Source organism: Artemia franciscana, chromosome 20 (assembly GCF_032884065.1).
Source record: "Artemia franciscana chromosome 20, ASM3288406v1, whole genome shotgun sequence".
NCBI classification, from domain to species: Eukaryota; Metazoa; Arthropoda; class Branchiopoda; order Anostraca; family Artemiidae; genus Artemia; species Artemia franciscana.
Window position 1 is genome coordinate 36,585,546 of NC_088882.1, and position 17,011 is coordinate 36,602,556.

General features: G+C 33.1%; 1 protein-coding gene across 1 annotated transcript in view; it reads right to left on the minus strand.

The window, feature by feature from the left end:
* Positions 1 to 17,011, minus strand: part of LOC136040199 (protein argonaute-2-like) — a gene marked incomplete in the record, with an annotated part of 142,361 nt that overhangs the window by 79,110 nt on the left and 46,240 nt on the right. The window contains 3 exon segments of the mRNA XM_065724351.1: positions 6,653 to 6,861; positions 8,806 to 9,021; positions 16,119 to 16,293. Coding sequence (XP_065580423.1) covers positions 6,653 to 6,861; positions 8,806 to 9,021; positions 16,119 to 16,293 — 600 coding nt within the window.

Here is a 17,011-nt window from a genome sequence, read left to right on the forward strand (position 1 = left end):
TTTTTGAATTAATTCATGTTTGATTTATGCTCTCCGCAAATAAGTTATTAAAATGAAATGTGTACATTAATTCTTTTTTTGGCTAAATAGCTTTCTCTTAGTTTTGATCAGACGATTTTGAGAAATAAGGGGTGGGGAAGGAGGCTTAGTTGCCCTCCAATTATTCGGTTACTTAAAAAGGCAACTAGAACTTTTAATTTTTAACGAACATTTTTATTAGTAAAAAATATATATAACTTAAGAATTAACTTACGTAACAAACTTTTATATTCTTATATTTTTATTACGTATAGGAGGGGGTTTGTACCTTCGCTAATACCTCGCTCTTTACACTAAATCGTAAGTTTTGTCCCAATTCTTTAAGTATGACCCCTGAATCAGAAAGGCCGTAGAATAAATAGTTGAAATTACTAAAAGTACTTAAGCATAAAGAGCGAGGTATTTATCTCCTCCTAAATACCTCGCTCTTTATGCTAAAGTATTTTTAGAACCCCTAATATGCGTCATAATCTCTGTTCGTTTTGAGTTTCAATGCTACTCCTTACTTTCAATTGAAAAAACTTTTCATGTTTATTTTTTCCTTTTTTAATAGTAATGCTAGAAAATCCTGCACCCTTTTCATTGAATTTTTTCCCCCCCATGACATGTTCCTCCAAGGAAAGATCCTCCCACATAGCCCTCTCCCTTCAACCCCATCCCCAAACCAAAAAATCCCCCTGAAACGTCTGTACACTCCCGAATAACCAGTTCTATATGTAAACACTGGTCAAAGTTTGTAACTTGCAGCCCCTCCACCAGGGATTGTGGGGGAGTAAATCATTCCCAAAGACATAGTTATTATGGATTTGACTACGTGGAACCAAATGGCTATATCAAAATTTAGATCCGTTGGGGGCTGAGGTGCCCTCCAATTTTTTTGGTCACTTAAAAAGGGCACTAGAACTTTTCATTTCCGTTAGAATGAGCCCTCTTGCAACATTCTAGGACCACTTGGTCAATACGATGACCCCTGGGGAAAAAACAAACAAAGAAACAAATAAACACGCACCCGTGAAATGTCTTCTGGCAAAAAATACGGAATTCTACATTTTTGTAGACAGGAGCTTGAAATATTTACTATAAGGTTCTTTGATACGCCAAATGCGATGGTGTGATTTTCGTTAAGATTCTATGACTTTTAGGGGGTGTTTCCTCCTATTTTCCAAAATAAGGCAAATTTTCTCTGGCTCTGAACTTTTGACGAGAAAGACTAAATTTGATGAAACTTATATATTTAGTATCAGCATAAAAATTCGATTCTTTTGATATATTTCTTAGCATCAAATTACGTTTTTTAGAGTTTGTTTACTATTGAGCCGGATCGCTCCTTACCACAGTTCGTTACCATGAACTGTTTGATATAATAATGGTTACTGGGAAATGTACGGACGTTTTCAGGGGGATTTTTTTGGTTTGGGAGGGAGAGCTGAGGTGGGTGGGGGTCAAGCGGGAGGATATTTCCATGGAAAAACTTCTCATGGGGGAAGAGACTTTCAATGAAGGGGTGCAGGATTTTTTGCATTATTTAAAAAAACAAGGAAAAAATAAATATGAGATGTTTCTTCTATTGAAAGGGAGGAGCAGTATTAAAACTTAGAACGAGAAGAAATTATTGCCCATATAAGGGGCTTACCTCCTCGTAATACCTCACTCTTTACGCGAAAGTATTTTTAGTAATTTCAACTATTTATTCTACGGCCTTTGTGATTCAAAGGTCATACTTAAGGAATTGGGACAGAATTTAAGCTTTAGTGTAAAGAGCGAGGTATTGACGAAGGGTGAACTCCCTCATATACGCAATGAAAATATACGAATATAGAAATTTGTTACGTAAGTTAATTTGTAAATTAAGTAGCCTATACTTTTTACTAATGAAAATGTTCGTAAAACAATTAAAAGTTCTAGTTGCCTTTTTAAGTAATCAAAACATTAGAGGGCAGCTAGGCTTCCTCCCTCTCTCATTTTTTCTCAAAATCTTCCGATTAAAACTATGAGAAAGCCATTTAGCCAAAAAGAAAATTAATATGCAAATTTCGTTTTAATTATTTATATGCGGAGAGCCAAGATAAAAAAAAAATGCATGAATTAAAAAACGTCCAGAAATTAAATAAAAAAACAAGTTTTTTTTTTAATGAAAGTAAGAAGCGACATTAAAACTTAAAGCGAACAGAAATTACTACGTATACGAAAGGGGCTTTTCTTCCTCAACGCCCCGTTCTTTACGCTAAAGTTTTTTCCTTTTTTAAAAAGTAGAGCTAAGAGAAAGAGTCAAACTTTAGCGTACAGAGGGAGGCGTTGAGGAAGAAAAGCCCCTTTCATATACAGAGTAATTTCTGTTCGTTTTAAGTTTTAATGTCGCTCCTTACTTTCATTTAAAAAAACTCGATTTTTTTTATTTAATACCCAAAAAATTGGCAATACTTTGGTAATTTTTTAACAAATGCACTAGCAAGAAGTTTTTCCTCTTTGTCAACTATTGGTTTTAGACTTCTATTATCTTTGTGCACTAATCTCTCTGGAAATGTTACTCTTGCATATCCATCCTTATATCGGTGGAAATTCTTGGACAATTCAAAGAAGCTTGTCAGCATGTCAAAGGTGAATATCTGAATACGAAACAATCACTAATTGATACCATATTAGAAGTATATTTGCGTATTATCATGATTGCAAGAAACTAAATTTCCTTGGATTGTCGAAGAATTCCAAAGGTAGATGAATTCGAAGACCACACTGTCTTTCCATGACGAAAGTATAACAGTTCAAAATAGGGATGAAACCTTCTAATCGACAGTGAACAGATATACATTTTTTAATTGGATATTTCGAACACATATACAGTATTCATTATCAGCTGTGAAACTTTACTGCTGATGATGAACACTGTAATTATATCCTATCTATTCAATGTCCTTGTCTTGTTCCAGTGTTTTTTTTTTTTTGTTTTTTTTTTGTATATATTTTATAATAGTGTTTTATTCTTGTTCTCTGTGGTCCATTACAAGCAAAGCTTCTTGGGCCTAGTAACCACTTTACTTTTGTAATAGTTTTTTCTTTTAGTATCAATAAATTGATTGATTGATTGATTGATATCTGTCCACTGTCGATTAAAAGGTTTCATCCCTATTTTGGACTGTTATACTTAATTCCAAAGGTATGATGGTGGATGTGTAAAAGTAACATTTTCAGAGAGATTACTGTTCAAAGATAATGTATGTCTAAAACTGAACTCTTCTTAAACTAAAATAGTTTAAGAAGAGGGAAAACTTCATGCTAGTGCATATGATAAAACACTATCGGTTGATAATACTATTAAAAAAATTTTTTGGGCATTAGCATTCAAAAGAAGGCAAGACGAAAAGAGGCATAAGGCTGTAAGAATGTATCTAGCCATATATTGTATATGTGCTCCAAGTATCATCTATGTTAATGTTATGTAAAAATACATGTTGAGCTTGCAAGTAAAATAAAAAAAGGTTTGAATGACATTATCCCTAAGAAACATAAAAACGAATTGAAAAAAATTCATGTACTAATTTTAGTAGTGCTAATGAATGTGAATCAAGAGATAAAGTCATTGAACCCGGTAATGAAAGTGACGAAAAGCACAAGAAGTTTGTGGATGAGGCCTCAAAGAAAAATGTGTAGAAACCAAGATGAAACAATTAATATTTTGTTGAATACAAACTAAGAGAAGATATCAATAATATGTAATATTGTGTATGATTTTTTATATTAAATTTGTTCTTTTCATTATGTTGCTATGATTCTTGAAATTTTTAGGATTAGGACTGTTAAAAGAAGGATGTAATCAGTAAGAAAAAACAATGTTTAAGATCCACACAAAAAAAAATAAAGAATCTAATAGATTAAAAACAAAAATATTCAGAAAATGTTAAAAAGGTTAGGTTGTAGGAGTTTGCGAAAAGAAAAGAAGAATTAATTTCCATCAGTATGATTTTACTATACCAGATAACTTCCTATGCTAGAAGTTATTTCTAAGTAGACGGAAAACATCTAATGGTTGATTCATTTTTACACTAAATAACAATCCTCAAAACCTACAAGGGTTACTTCCCTAAGATAAACTCCGATAATTTGAGACTACCCTACCTAAATGTATTGACCTACTCCACCAAAGCAACGACTGGTCGGTAATGCCCTCATAACGCTTTGCCACTCTGGCTCCAAAGTTGAATTATTTCATGTATTTACCCATTAAACCCAAGATAATACAAAAAAAAAAATAATAAGCAAAGCTTAAAATATAAGAAATCGTCGTTTTAAAACCCTCAAAACCAGGAAGGCTTGCTTTCCTAAGAGTAATTTCTAGGTCTGGTACAAATCTAATCCAACAGCCCCCTCGGCCCATTTAAAACTCGTCTGGTTTTTTTTCAATGTCCAGAATCTATTCAACTAGGAAAAAGACCCAAGAAGGGGGTGCAGAGACTTTCTCTTAGATAAGTCTAAATGTTAAAATACAAAAGAAATAATCACTTAAATTTAACTAACTTTTTAAGGAAATCGTTCAAACTCTACATGTGCTAAAACACAACCAAAAATTATGTGTTGAATAAATAAAACTTTATGTCGGCTCTTCAAGCCCTAAAAGAGGCCAAAGTGGGATATACACACTTTCCCTTAGTGACCACATCTTACAATCCAGAAATCTTGAAGAGCCTTTGCTAACCGTTTAGAAAAATTCCTGCACATATCTTTATCCTAGGTTTATTGAATGTCTAAGCCATTAAAACAAGACTAAATTTTAAAATAAAGAAGAATCAATCACTTTAAATTTAATGAAATGGGAAGGAAATCGTCAAAACTTGACATATAAAATACAATATAAAGATAAAATAATGACCAAAAAATAAAATGTATCCAAATTGTAATGCGTAAAAAAAAAAAAAAAATCAAACTGCACGTTAGGCTCCAAACCCCAGAAAAAACCAAAGGGAGAATATAGATAATTTCCCTTAAAAAACGACGAAATCTTCAAATACAGAACATATGTCTATTAAAGTATATCTTGAAGATAACTAGTTGTCCGTGTAGAGAAACTCCTGTTCATGTTCTCACCCTAGATTTATCGAAGGTGTAAGCCTTCAAAAAAAAAAAAGACTAAGTGTTAAAATAAAGAAAAAATCGTCTGTAATTGTATATCTTGATGATTCCAAGGTATCCGTGTAGAGAAGTCCCTGCTAGTGCCCTAATCCTAGGCTTATCGAAGGTCTAAGTGACTATATAAGAAATTCTAACACTGGTTGTGGGTATGCCAACCCTCACAGCTATGCAAGTTGCAGATTATTCTAAAGCCAAATGTTGATTTCAGACTAAATTAAAACTTACTTCATTAATTAAAACACTTAAATATAGACTGTAGGAGATTACTCAATAAAATTGTGCTACAAGATATTAATTTGTATCATCTGAACAGACTGTTAAAAATTTTCGATAACCGGAATTTTTTTCGTAAAACAAAAACTTGAACGGGTCATAAGTCAGAAAGGAGCAAGAAAAACCCAAATGAACCTAAGAACTTGTTTCCAAGAAATTACCCAATGTACTGCATTGCCCAATGGCCTGTAAATTGCACCAAAAAGGGTACAATTGTACCACATTGGTAACGCTGCTTAGCAATATGACAAGATCGACTAAGGGTATAAAGTTGAAACTTTCAGATTTAGTACTATGGCTACTTCTGCTCTCACAATTTATCTGACTCAAAAGAGTATAAGTTTATCCAAGTTTTCAAAGAGCAGAGATTAATAAATTTTGAGAATCGTTACAAGTTTTGTTCTTCAGGTCAACTAGAGGAGGTATAAAACAAATTAAACATTTTCAAATGAATGTATTCTGTTAAAAATTGTCGAAAGAGCTTCTCTTGCATACAAACAGCAAGCCAAACTGTGGATTCTTACAAAAAAGAACTGAAAAAAGGAAAACAATGTTTTCCATGAAAACGACTATATCAGTAAAAACGAACAGGTATTTTTTTTTTAATCCGAAAAATAAGTTTTTCAAAGAAAAATAAAGAGCTCCATTGCAAAAAAATGATAAGAAATAAAATTAAATCATCTACTAAGCCTAAAACAAACATAAACTACTATTAATAAATCCAAAATGAACAGAAATTCTTAACGAAACAACAACATTTTTGAGTAAAGTACAAATTATGTTCTGATCTTGAGAAGACAAAGGGGTCGCTAGCCCTGGCCATGTTTATTTCTTTTTCTTTTGAGTTTCACTCGGTTATTTATTGTAATTTTTGTTCGTTTTGGGTTTCGTTTATTTAATAAGGGTGGTTTGTATTATTTTTATGCTTGGTAGATTATTTGATTTTATTTTTACTCATTTCTAGTTTACTGGAGTTCTTTACTTCTCTTTGAAAAATAAATTTTTTCTTGAAAATTTTTTCAATTAATACATTATAAAAAAGAAGATGATCTAGTGAACCTCAGGACAGTACACATTACAATAGATGTCGTATGGACTAACCTATTCAGCTGATAGGAACTTCGTCGTAATTTGTATACTTCCTTACATTTAAAAAAGATGGAACGAACACTGCTATTTTGCTTTTGAACAGAAATATTCTGGCCTAAGGACTTACCTCCATTGGTACCACTACTTTGGGGACTCTTCCAGGGGTACCAACCCACAAGCAAGGCAAATAAGGGTATTCAAGTTCAATTTGATATTTCTTCCTGTAGTACTCTTCAACAGTGACGTTTTGACCGTTAAATTCGAATTTGAAAGTTTGATCAGAAGCATCAGACAGTAGACCATTTACTCTATAATAGGACCCCACTTGAGAGCGAACTGTAAAAAGAAGAAAATGACAATTTGATTAGATGAGGAAAAGAAAAAAATAAAGCGAGAGGATTTAAAAGGTCTCAAAATTGGAATAAAAAATTAAGTTTATATGTTATTAAGGAGTTACTGTCTTATTTAACTTTTTTGTAATGCAGTAATTATACTTAGTCGTGGGGATTTTGCTTTCAACAAGGGGCCGCCGTTTATACCCCTCCCCCAGCGATTAATCCCCCCTAAAATACCCCTTAGTAACTATCCCCCCTCCGAAAAATACCTCCAGTGGACCCCCCCCAGAAAATTCCCCCCGCGGAAAATACCCCCCATGGCAAGTACCTCCGCGGAAAATATCCCCCTGAAAAATAACCCCAGGAAAAACCCTTTCCCATCAAAAATACCCACGGTAAATATTCCCTGGAAAATAGTCCCCCCCCCTCCGTGGAAAATAAGGTTTCCCAAATTTGACAAGTTTATTTGAGTTCTATTTTTTTAATTTCCATAGAGGGTAGGAATTTCGGTACTTGTGTATTATTTGCCACTGACTCTCAAATTTACGCTGTGTAAAACTCGAGAACAAACCGGTTTCTTCGTCAGTTTCCTTAAGCTTAGCGCGAGACAAGACAAATACAAGTGACAGAATATATGGGAAATACATAATTTGGGCTCTATATTTGCACATAAGGGGGGGGGGGAAAGTATTTGGGCAGTTTGAAGTCAGATAACAATGTGCCAGGTACAATTATTTTGCATATTATGAAGTAAGAATTGTTTTCTGATCTGCACCGGCGATGTTCCAAACTTCGGTCTACAAAATGTGAAATTTTGTGTTTATTTTTCACAGATGAAATATCAAAGGTGCGTTTCCTTTGTTTTTGTGCGTTTTCTTCGGAGGCGATCGTGTCAAACCAACACTGGGGTTATTTTTCGGTGTGGTCGTAGAGACCAGGGATAGAAATTATTGAATTCATATTGCTTTTTATGCAGTAGCTATAAAGTTTTTGCAATCTCCTTACATTGTAAGGAGACTGCAGGTCACTTTTTATGGGGGAAAGAGGGGAGCCAGACACAACAAATAAAATAAGAGGAGAGAACAAGGGAATTTGTTCAGAAACTAAATACAACCTATGCGAATATTTTGGTATATATGCATGAGTCGTAATCAGAAAATTTAATATGAAACAACTATAATTTGATATTTTATAATAATCTATTATAATTCATTATAATAAAAAAATTATCATAGATCAATAAGTTTAACATGAAACGAACATGAAAGAAACAAACATAAAAAAAACTCATCGACAAAAGAAATTTTAACCTAAAATCATTCTGTTTGAAGGCGCCTCAGCGTCCTCACTTCACATAAAAGCGACCAAGACCCATTCAGTCAACATTCAGGCAAGAAACATTCTAAAAACAGGTAATTCCTTCTCATAAAAAGTTGACATTTCTACACAAGAAGAGTTATCACAAGAACCACAATGATTGACCGGGATGGGTGAACTGCGAAGGTAAAAAAAAAACACATAAAAGAAAACATTGCCTTTTTAGCCTCCATTATTTCATTTTAGGATGCACATTATAGTAGATTACTGTTTGTAGCATGATAGAGGGTTGAAGCTCATACAATCAAATGGCAATGTGTCCAAATCACCCATACTGTGTTGCAGGCTCTGGCAAAGATCAAAAAAAGTCTATCGAAGAATTTTTAACTGAATTTTAGTCAAATTCCTCAAAAAACACGCTTAAGTGAGAAATTTAAGGTACATAAACTATTTATGTGAGAGATTCTCCTGATTTCACGAAAGATTTTTAAACCGACAAGAAAAAGGGTTAAGGTACAACTCCAGAATTTTGGTCAAACAACCGTCCAGTTACCTATGCAAAATCATGTGCATTTAGTACAAGTCCAAGGTAAATACTACAGAAAAATAAAACAAAATTAATTCAAACCTTTAACGCCTTTGATATATTTTTCAAAATCCTTCACTTGTTTTTGTGCCAGAGAAGGTGGGTCATAGTTTTGATCAAGATTGAGAACTTCATAAAGAACGTTTAGTACATTATCAGATTTGTAGAAGGCCTTTTGTGAGGTATCCACGTTCAAGAACATATGGGATCCCATTCGCACACTCTGAAAGTGACCAAACCATACCACCGCGCCGTCACCTATAAATACAGTCAAACAGTTCGTGGTAACAGACTGTAGTAAGGAGCGACCCGGCTCAATAATAACCAAAACTCTAAAAAATGGAATTTTGATACCAATACCTACATCAAAAGAATCGCAAAATACATTTAAATACTAAAGCTGGAGTGTCTTTAACAGCCTTACTTTAAACTGATAGTGCCATGAAACATGGTTTTTGTTTTACGTATTTTGTATTATGTATTATGTATTTGTATTATTGTATTTGTATTTGTATGTATGTATTTGTATTATTGTATTATGTATTATGTATTATGTATTTTGACATACATAGGATCAACTAGTAATTATAGGGACTAAGCATACAGTGAACCTTAATACCTCAGCACATCTGGCAGGCTCCTAAATCGGGTTACTAACAGCCAAATAATTCATTTCTTACATTATTTAAAATAATTTCTTCCTAAGAATACATTTCAAAGAAATAACTTTTTTAAGCTTAGTGAATAAGGGGATTACATGGAATAAAACTTCTTCAAGGCTGATTAGAAGCATTAAGTAACTACACAAGTACTGCTAATAATTCAAATGAACATCTATACATATTTCGTCTCCGAGCTGCTACTAGAGTTAACAAATTAACTGAAACATATACATACTCACACAAGCAATCCAAACATTCCCCTATATTCCTCCAAACGTATCAAACAACCATTGAGAAAAATGAGGCAAGTATTAAATTAAAAATCAAAGTTTGAATATATCTTTCCTTAAATTTATTTCTAAATTCTTCCACACTTTTTGTTCCACGTGTTTTTTATTATTGGCATTACATGACTTTATTCATGGAAAAATAAAAGGGATTTTGACCTTGCTGTTTGACAGTAGGAGCTGACAGCTTGTCCTTCATAAAAGTATCAGAACTGTTGCAATCAGACTTAATCTGACACATACCTGAGAATCATAAGGATAAATTGTTATTATTATTGCATATAGACATAAAAACTAGGTGATAAAACTACTGTAGGGTAGAAGTCAGTTATATATTTAGTCTTGCATACTCTAACACACAAAACCACCAGAAGATATGTTACAAAATAAACGGACTGCATTACAATGGATAACTCGAAGAGGCTTCACTAGTAAAGGAAACCTCCCAAGCCGAAGAACAATATAAAATATAAGAATGTAACATAGGAAAATTTAACAACCTCAAAAGACGATTGGGGACAGAACATTTGAGTTATTGAAGTATTCCAATGCTTGGTGATAATATCGTTAAATTCATACTGAAACTGGTTCCTTAGCGATAAAGTTTTATCAAATAATATACCATGATTCTCGAACCATGACTTCCTTTTAATCTCGGGCACTAAATTTTATTCGGATAATTCATGGATGATAAGTAGTTCATAAAGATAATAAAGTGACAAATTCATTGCGGGGTGAAATATATTCACATGCATCCAAGCTGAAACTCTATCTTTTCATTATCAATTATTTAACTTAATCAATTGATCAAATTACTTAACTTAATCAATTCTATCTCTAATGCTGCAAAACAAACAATTAATGTTGGGCCAATTAACGACGAGCAAACATCAAAAATTTTACTGCGTGTCAACTTCGTATAAATTCACTAAAATCATTTTTAATATTTGACATAGTTTAACATAGGCCATTTATAAAAAAAAATTATTAAAGTTCAAGAAAAGAACCTTGTGGAACTCAACTTGCTTTTAAGAGACTTGACGATTGTTTAGAATTAATCTGAACATACTATACCTGCCCTACTAAGAATAGCAGTAGAAAGCTAAGGTTAATACCTCTTTTACCATGAGACTCCTGATTCATAGGCAGAAGATACGCCTAAGCATAAATCGTGCAAAAATATATCACTTTGATTTTCGTTATAAAGGTGTAAGCTACTATAAATTAAATTTTAACGTTTATAGTCATGGGCAGTGTAGAAGCGCTGCCAAAGTTAACAGTAATATATATTTGATCAGGGGCGCAGCCTTAGTTGTCAGTTTGGGGGGGGCAATAGGGATCATGCCGAAAAGGTCCTACAATCTGCCAGAAATAACCTAATTTTAAAATAAAAAAATCGCTATATTCTTCGGGGGGAATCACCCCTCTCTCCTAACCCCTTATTTGCACCCTTGGGCCTATTGTATTACTTTTTTCAATCAGGCCACTTCATATGGAAGAAGTTACCGAAGAAGCTTCATATGGGTAATGAAGCTTCTTATGAAGCTTCATATATAATAATTCATATGAAGTAATTAACAGTTTTAGGGCCCTTTTCTACATTCAAAAGGGAAACCAGCATACCTCACTGTTGCTCTGCCCTATTTCCAGAGATATCTGGTTAAAATTTTTGAGAAAATTATTTTGTTTAAAATAGTCGTAAAGTCCAAAACTAATGCCACCAACAATGAAAAGACAGTCCGTGGGATATTTGATGTGGGTTTGCAAGATGCGAATTGTTTACGTATAAGTTTTTGTTGTTGGAAAATAGGGGCAAGTTTGATCCTGGGTCTGCAAAAAGTTCCTAATACATGTTGAGAGATGGTATCTAAATTCATTCTCACGGTGTAGATGTCAATATATTCCTCCCCCAATAAAAGAATACTATAGCTTTAGATTATTTTGAACAAAATAAAATTTTCAAAATATCACTGGAAAGGCTATGGAAAAAGGAAAAGGGCTGGATGTCCTTCAATCATTTTTTCATACACCCCATACTCTGCATCTCCTAAATGCACCAATTCAGGATTCCCGGGTTGGTCTCCCTGTTCCTGGTTTTAAATCCAGGTTGTAAACAATCAACAAATTGCGTAGCCCACAAACTTTGCCCTGGTGCTATAAGGGAGAAGACATTATCGGGTACATAGGTATTAGACTTTTTGACTATTTCAAACAAAATAACTTTTTTAAATTTTGATCAGTGTTTAGAGGGGGAGGAGTTTAAAATATATTAGAGGACTGGTTACCCCCTACTCATTTTGAAAGTTCCGATGTTTCTTAGATATTATTAACACACTCTTTAGATAAGTGGCGTAAACATAGTGTATAAAGATTGTCTTCAATATCCCTCTCAACTTATCAGTAAGGTTAACCTACTATTTTAGCCCTTTTTGGAGACCCAGCATCAAATATTTTTTTTCCTGTAAAAAACTTTATATGTTGAAAAAGGACAACTTGCGCAATATATAGCCATTGCTTCGACGCCTGTGGGGGATATGCCAACCCAAGAGGCATATTTGACTGCTCCCGAGGAGTAGTTGTAAGAAAACCCTATTATTATTCTTAATAAATTTAGTTATTTTTAGTGGCTCATTTTCAGGAAAAGTTGAAATCCTTTTGATCCAATAAATCAGACATAAACCTGCCATTTCATATAGCTTAATTTGAAAAAAAAATTCCCTTTATATCGGCCGTAATAATATTGTCATAAATTGACGTGACATCTCTTCGTTTCAGCCACTGAATACCATTTGAAACCCCATTGAAAAACAGGATTGAATGTAGTCCAGTCCCACTTGACAAAAATAGACGAAAGAGGATAATGGCTATATTACGTGTTTTGAGAACGGGCTCTGAGATATTAAGAAACTGGTACTTTAATTAAGGCCTAAGGATTGGCTCAAATGTAGAAAAAGGACGGAGCAAAGATCTTACTAAGCGAATCCAATTAAGCACCAAAATGAAAAAAAAATACGGATCTGAAAGAAATAACGATACTCCTGTGTAAAGATCAAATTAGGAAGGAGTGGAACTTATTGGTAGGAAACCTTTCTTTAACTATTTGTGTAAACCACCTGTCTTGTCTCAATCTCTTTGAATGCAAAGTTAAAATGATATTATAGAACCATTTGGTCACTTTGGCTTATCGAAATATCCTATTTTTGTGTTTCGAACCGAGTTGTCAGTGAAAGCCTTTTGAATTCTCTTTGGGTTTGGCTCCTATCTTTAGTTAGAGCCGTATTTATTTGAGCATTAAAACTCTTAGATAATTTAAAGTCACCATTTGACTTACTACAGCTTAATTTCTTCCATTAATGCATTTTGTTAAGCTCTGTTCTGGTCAGAGCAGAAAGCTGTGATTATACTTTAAAATAGTTTAAGGTCCCTCTTAGACCTTAGTTTGATTAAATAAAAAAAAAACTAGTTTTTTAACTGAAAATAAGGAGCGACATTAAAACTTAAAACGAACAGAAATTACTCCGTATATGAAAGGGATGTTCCCTTCTCATCGTCCCGCTCTTTACGCTATAGTTTGACTCTTTCTCTCAATTCTACTTTATTAAACAGTAAAAAACTTTAGTGTAAAGAGTGTGGCATTGAGAAGGGAACATCCCCTCTCATTTTCTGTTCGTTTTAAGCTTTAATGTCGCTCCTTACTTTCAGTTAAAAAAACTAGTTTTTTTTATTTAATTTCTGAACGTTTTTGAATTAATGCATGTTTGATTTCGGCTCTCCGCGCATAAAATATTAATATGAAATTTGCATATTAATTCTTTTTTTTCTAAAAGTCGCTCTTTTAGTTTTGATCAGACGATTTTGAGAAATAAAGGGTGGGGAAGGAGGCTTAGTTGCCCTACAAATTTTTGGTTACTCAAAAAGGCAATTAGAACTTCAAATTTTTAGCGAACGTTTTTATTAGTAAAAATATACGTAACTTAAGAATTAGATTACGTAACAAACTTCTATATTCTTATATTTTATTATGTATATGAGGGGTGTTGTCCCCTCGTTAATACCCCGCTCTTTACACTAAATCTTTAGTTTTGTCCCAATTCTTTAAGAATACCCATGAATCAGAAAGGCTGTAGAATAAATAGTTGAAATTACTAAGATACTTTAGCATAAAGAGCAAGGTATTTAGGAGGAGAAGAACCCCTCATATGTGTAATAATCTCTGTTCGTTTTAAGTTTTAATGCTACTCCTTACTTTCAATTGAAAAAAAAATTTCATGTTAATTTTTCATTGTTTTTTTTATATAGTAATGCTAGAAAATCCTGCACCCTTTTCATTGAATTTCTCTTCCCCCATGACATATTACTCCAAGGAAATATCCTCCCACATAGCCCCCTCCCCTTAACCCACCCTAAATAAAAAAAAATCCCCCTGAAATCGTCTGTACACTTCCCAATAACTATTATTGTATGTAAACACTGGTCGAAGTTTGTAACTTGCGTTCCCTCCCCCGGGGACATTGGGGGAGTAAGTCATCCCCAAAGACATATTTATAATGATTATCGACTATGCAGAACAAAATGGCTATCTCAAAATTTTGATCCATTGACTTCGAAAAAAATGAGCGTGGGAGGGGGCCTAGGTGCCCTCCAGTTTGTTTGGTTACTTAAAAAGGGCACTAGAACTTTTCAACTCCGTTAGAATTAGCCCTCTTGCGACATTCTAGGACCACTTGGTCGATACGATGACCCCTGGGGAAAAAAAAAAAAAAAAAAAAAAAACATATAAACACTCACCCGTGATCTGTCTTCTGGCAAAAAATACGAAATTCCACATTTTTGTTGATAGGAGCTTATCAGAGGGTTCTCTGATATGCTGAATACAATGGTGTGATTTTTTCTAAGATTCTATGACTTTTAGGGGGTGTTTCCTCCTATTTTCCAAAATAAGCAAATTTTCCAAAACTGTCTTCCAAAAATAAATATTTTCCAATATTTCTCGCTCCCTAACCGTTTTGTACAGACAGAATGACTGGCTTAGCCTTATAGACAGCAGAGGAAGGATTACTTTGGTGAAAGATTAAGCTTGAGAGGGGCAAACCTCTCCTCAGGATTCCAACTCCACCTTACAGACACCAAAGAATTAATCAAGGAGGTAAACAAAACCAGTGTTCAGGAAATTGCAATTATATGTGTGAGATTAATTAGTTTCATCAAATTTAGTCTTTGTAATCAAAAGTTACGAGCCTGAGAAAATTTGCCTTATTTTGGAAAATAGGAGGAAACACCCCCTAACTCCTTTCGGGTTAGTTACAACACCCCCTAACTCCTTTTGTGGTAGTTACTCCCTTCCTATGACTTTCCTTCTCCTTATTCCTTCTTTATTCCTTCTGTTTTCATACGATCTGTCACTCAGATAATTCTTGTACAAGCCCCTAAACCTCTCTATGAAACATAAAACAATTTTAGAAATATTCTTAGCTGCAGTCTTAATTTTCTTCCCTAAAAAACCATCAGCAACTTCCAAATCGGTTTTTTAAAGTTATTCCAATGACCAAAATGGTCAAAATTTCAACTCTTAAGTTTAGCATTCAACTGTTCCTAAAAGGTTTCACTCAGATTCTCATCCCGGACTCTACCAACTTCAAAACCTCCCTAGAGGTAATCAGCCTTTGACTAATTTACTTATTAATTTAATTTAAATTAATATATATATATATATATATATATATATATATATATATATATATATATATATATATATACATACATATATATATATATATATATATATATATATATATATATATATATATATATATATATATATATATATATATATATATATATATATATGTATATATATTTATTAATATAATTACTTATAAATTAATATAATTAATATATTAAATTAATATAAATTAATATATGTATAAATAATTTATATATATATATAAATATTGGTTGCAGTGCCACGCACAAAAAAAAGATGTAAAGAAACACTCAGGCAAATAAAGTTGCATTTTATCCAGATTTAAGAACGTAAAACTGATCCCTGAGGAGCAAAGGAATTAATTTAAAAATGAAATAATGGAACTCTATTAAATACAACCTGGTAGATATGTCAAATATAAAAAATATCAAACCAATCTAAACACGTACCTTTCTCACCAAAATATCTTATCACTAAGTAAAAAATCTTAAAATCAATTGTATCAAAAGCCTTTCGGAAGTCAATAAAAAAAATAAAATGAATTTCCTCACGTTAAAAGACAGCGTCCCAAATACTATACAGCATGTGACGTTAACAGCCTTGCCTGTTTATCAGGAAAGGCGTCGTAACTCAACTAACAATGTTAAGTCGACATAGTAGAAAAATTGACAACAATAAAACAAGATAACCAGATTGACTTACCCAATTCAACGAGCCTTAGTTGTTCCATGCTAAATAATGACCTTGTCACTGGTACAAATTGTAAATTGTATGTTTGGTGGTAGCGTAAAACAATGTCCAGACATTGAATTTCACTTTGGGGTATGTTCAACGTGGATCCACTCTCAATGTATGTGGCAATATTATTGAGATCTACCTAGAAAGATAGTTTAGCTTCTTATATGATCTAACAAATTGACTGGATTATATATTACACAAACAGTACCAGATACTTACAGAAAATACCCCCTTTGAAGGCAAAAAAATAATGAAAAAATAAAATGTTTTACGAATCATGAATAAATTTAGCTGACCAAAAGCGATTTTTTGATCAACTTCCTCCAGAAAACAGACATCCAGGAGTGCATGTAAAATTGAAGAATATTTTTATTTAAAAAAAAATCAGGGCTGTGGAATTCAATGCAAGTGCACAAACGATAAGCATTTTTTTAACCAAAGTAACCAAAAACCCCAAAAACAAGTTTTGACACAAACTGTCTAGTGAGAAAGAATTGCCTTTCTAAGCTGATCCAAGAAATGTGGCTATTATTTTGATTAAGCTTAATGGTAAAATCTTATTGCGAAAAACTATTTAGTGGAAATTTAAATTAGGACTCAAACCCCAACAAAAAGGAGACAGGTCAAAATGAAAACTGTGCCACTGGAATATGGACAGTCAAAAACTCCAGACACAAGAATTATAACCCTCTTGATCAGTAAAGAAAAAAATTATTTTTCGAATGGAAAGCACTCTAAGTCTTCTTTTTTATTCTCCTTATTTTCCCGTTGCCACTAGTGGGGCACTGAAGCATAGATGGATTTTTAAGAGTTCATTTGAAAAGAACTTGCTACGGTGCCTTTTTATTTAACAAAAG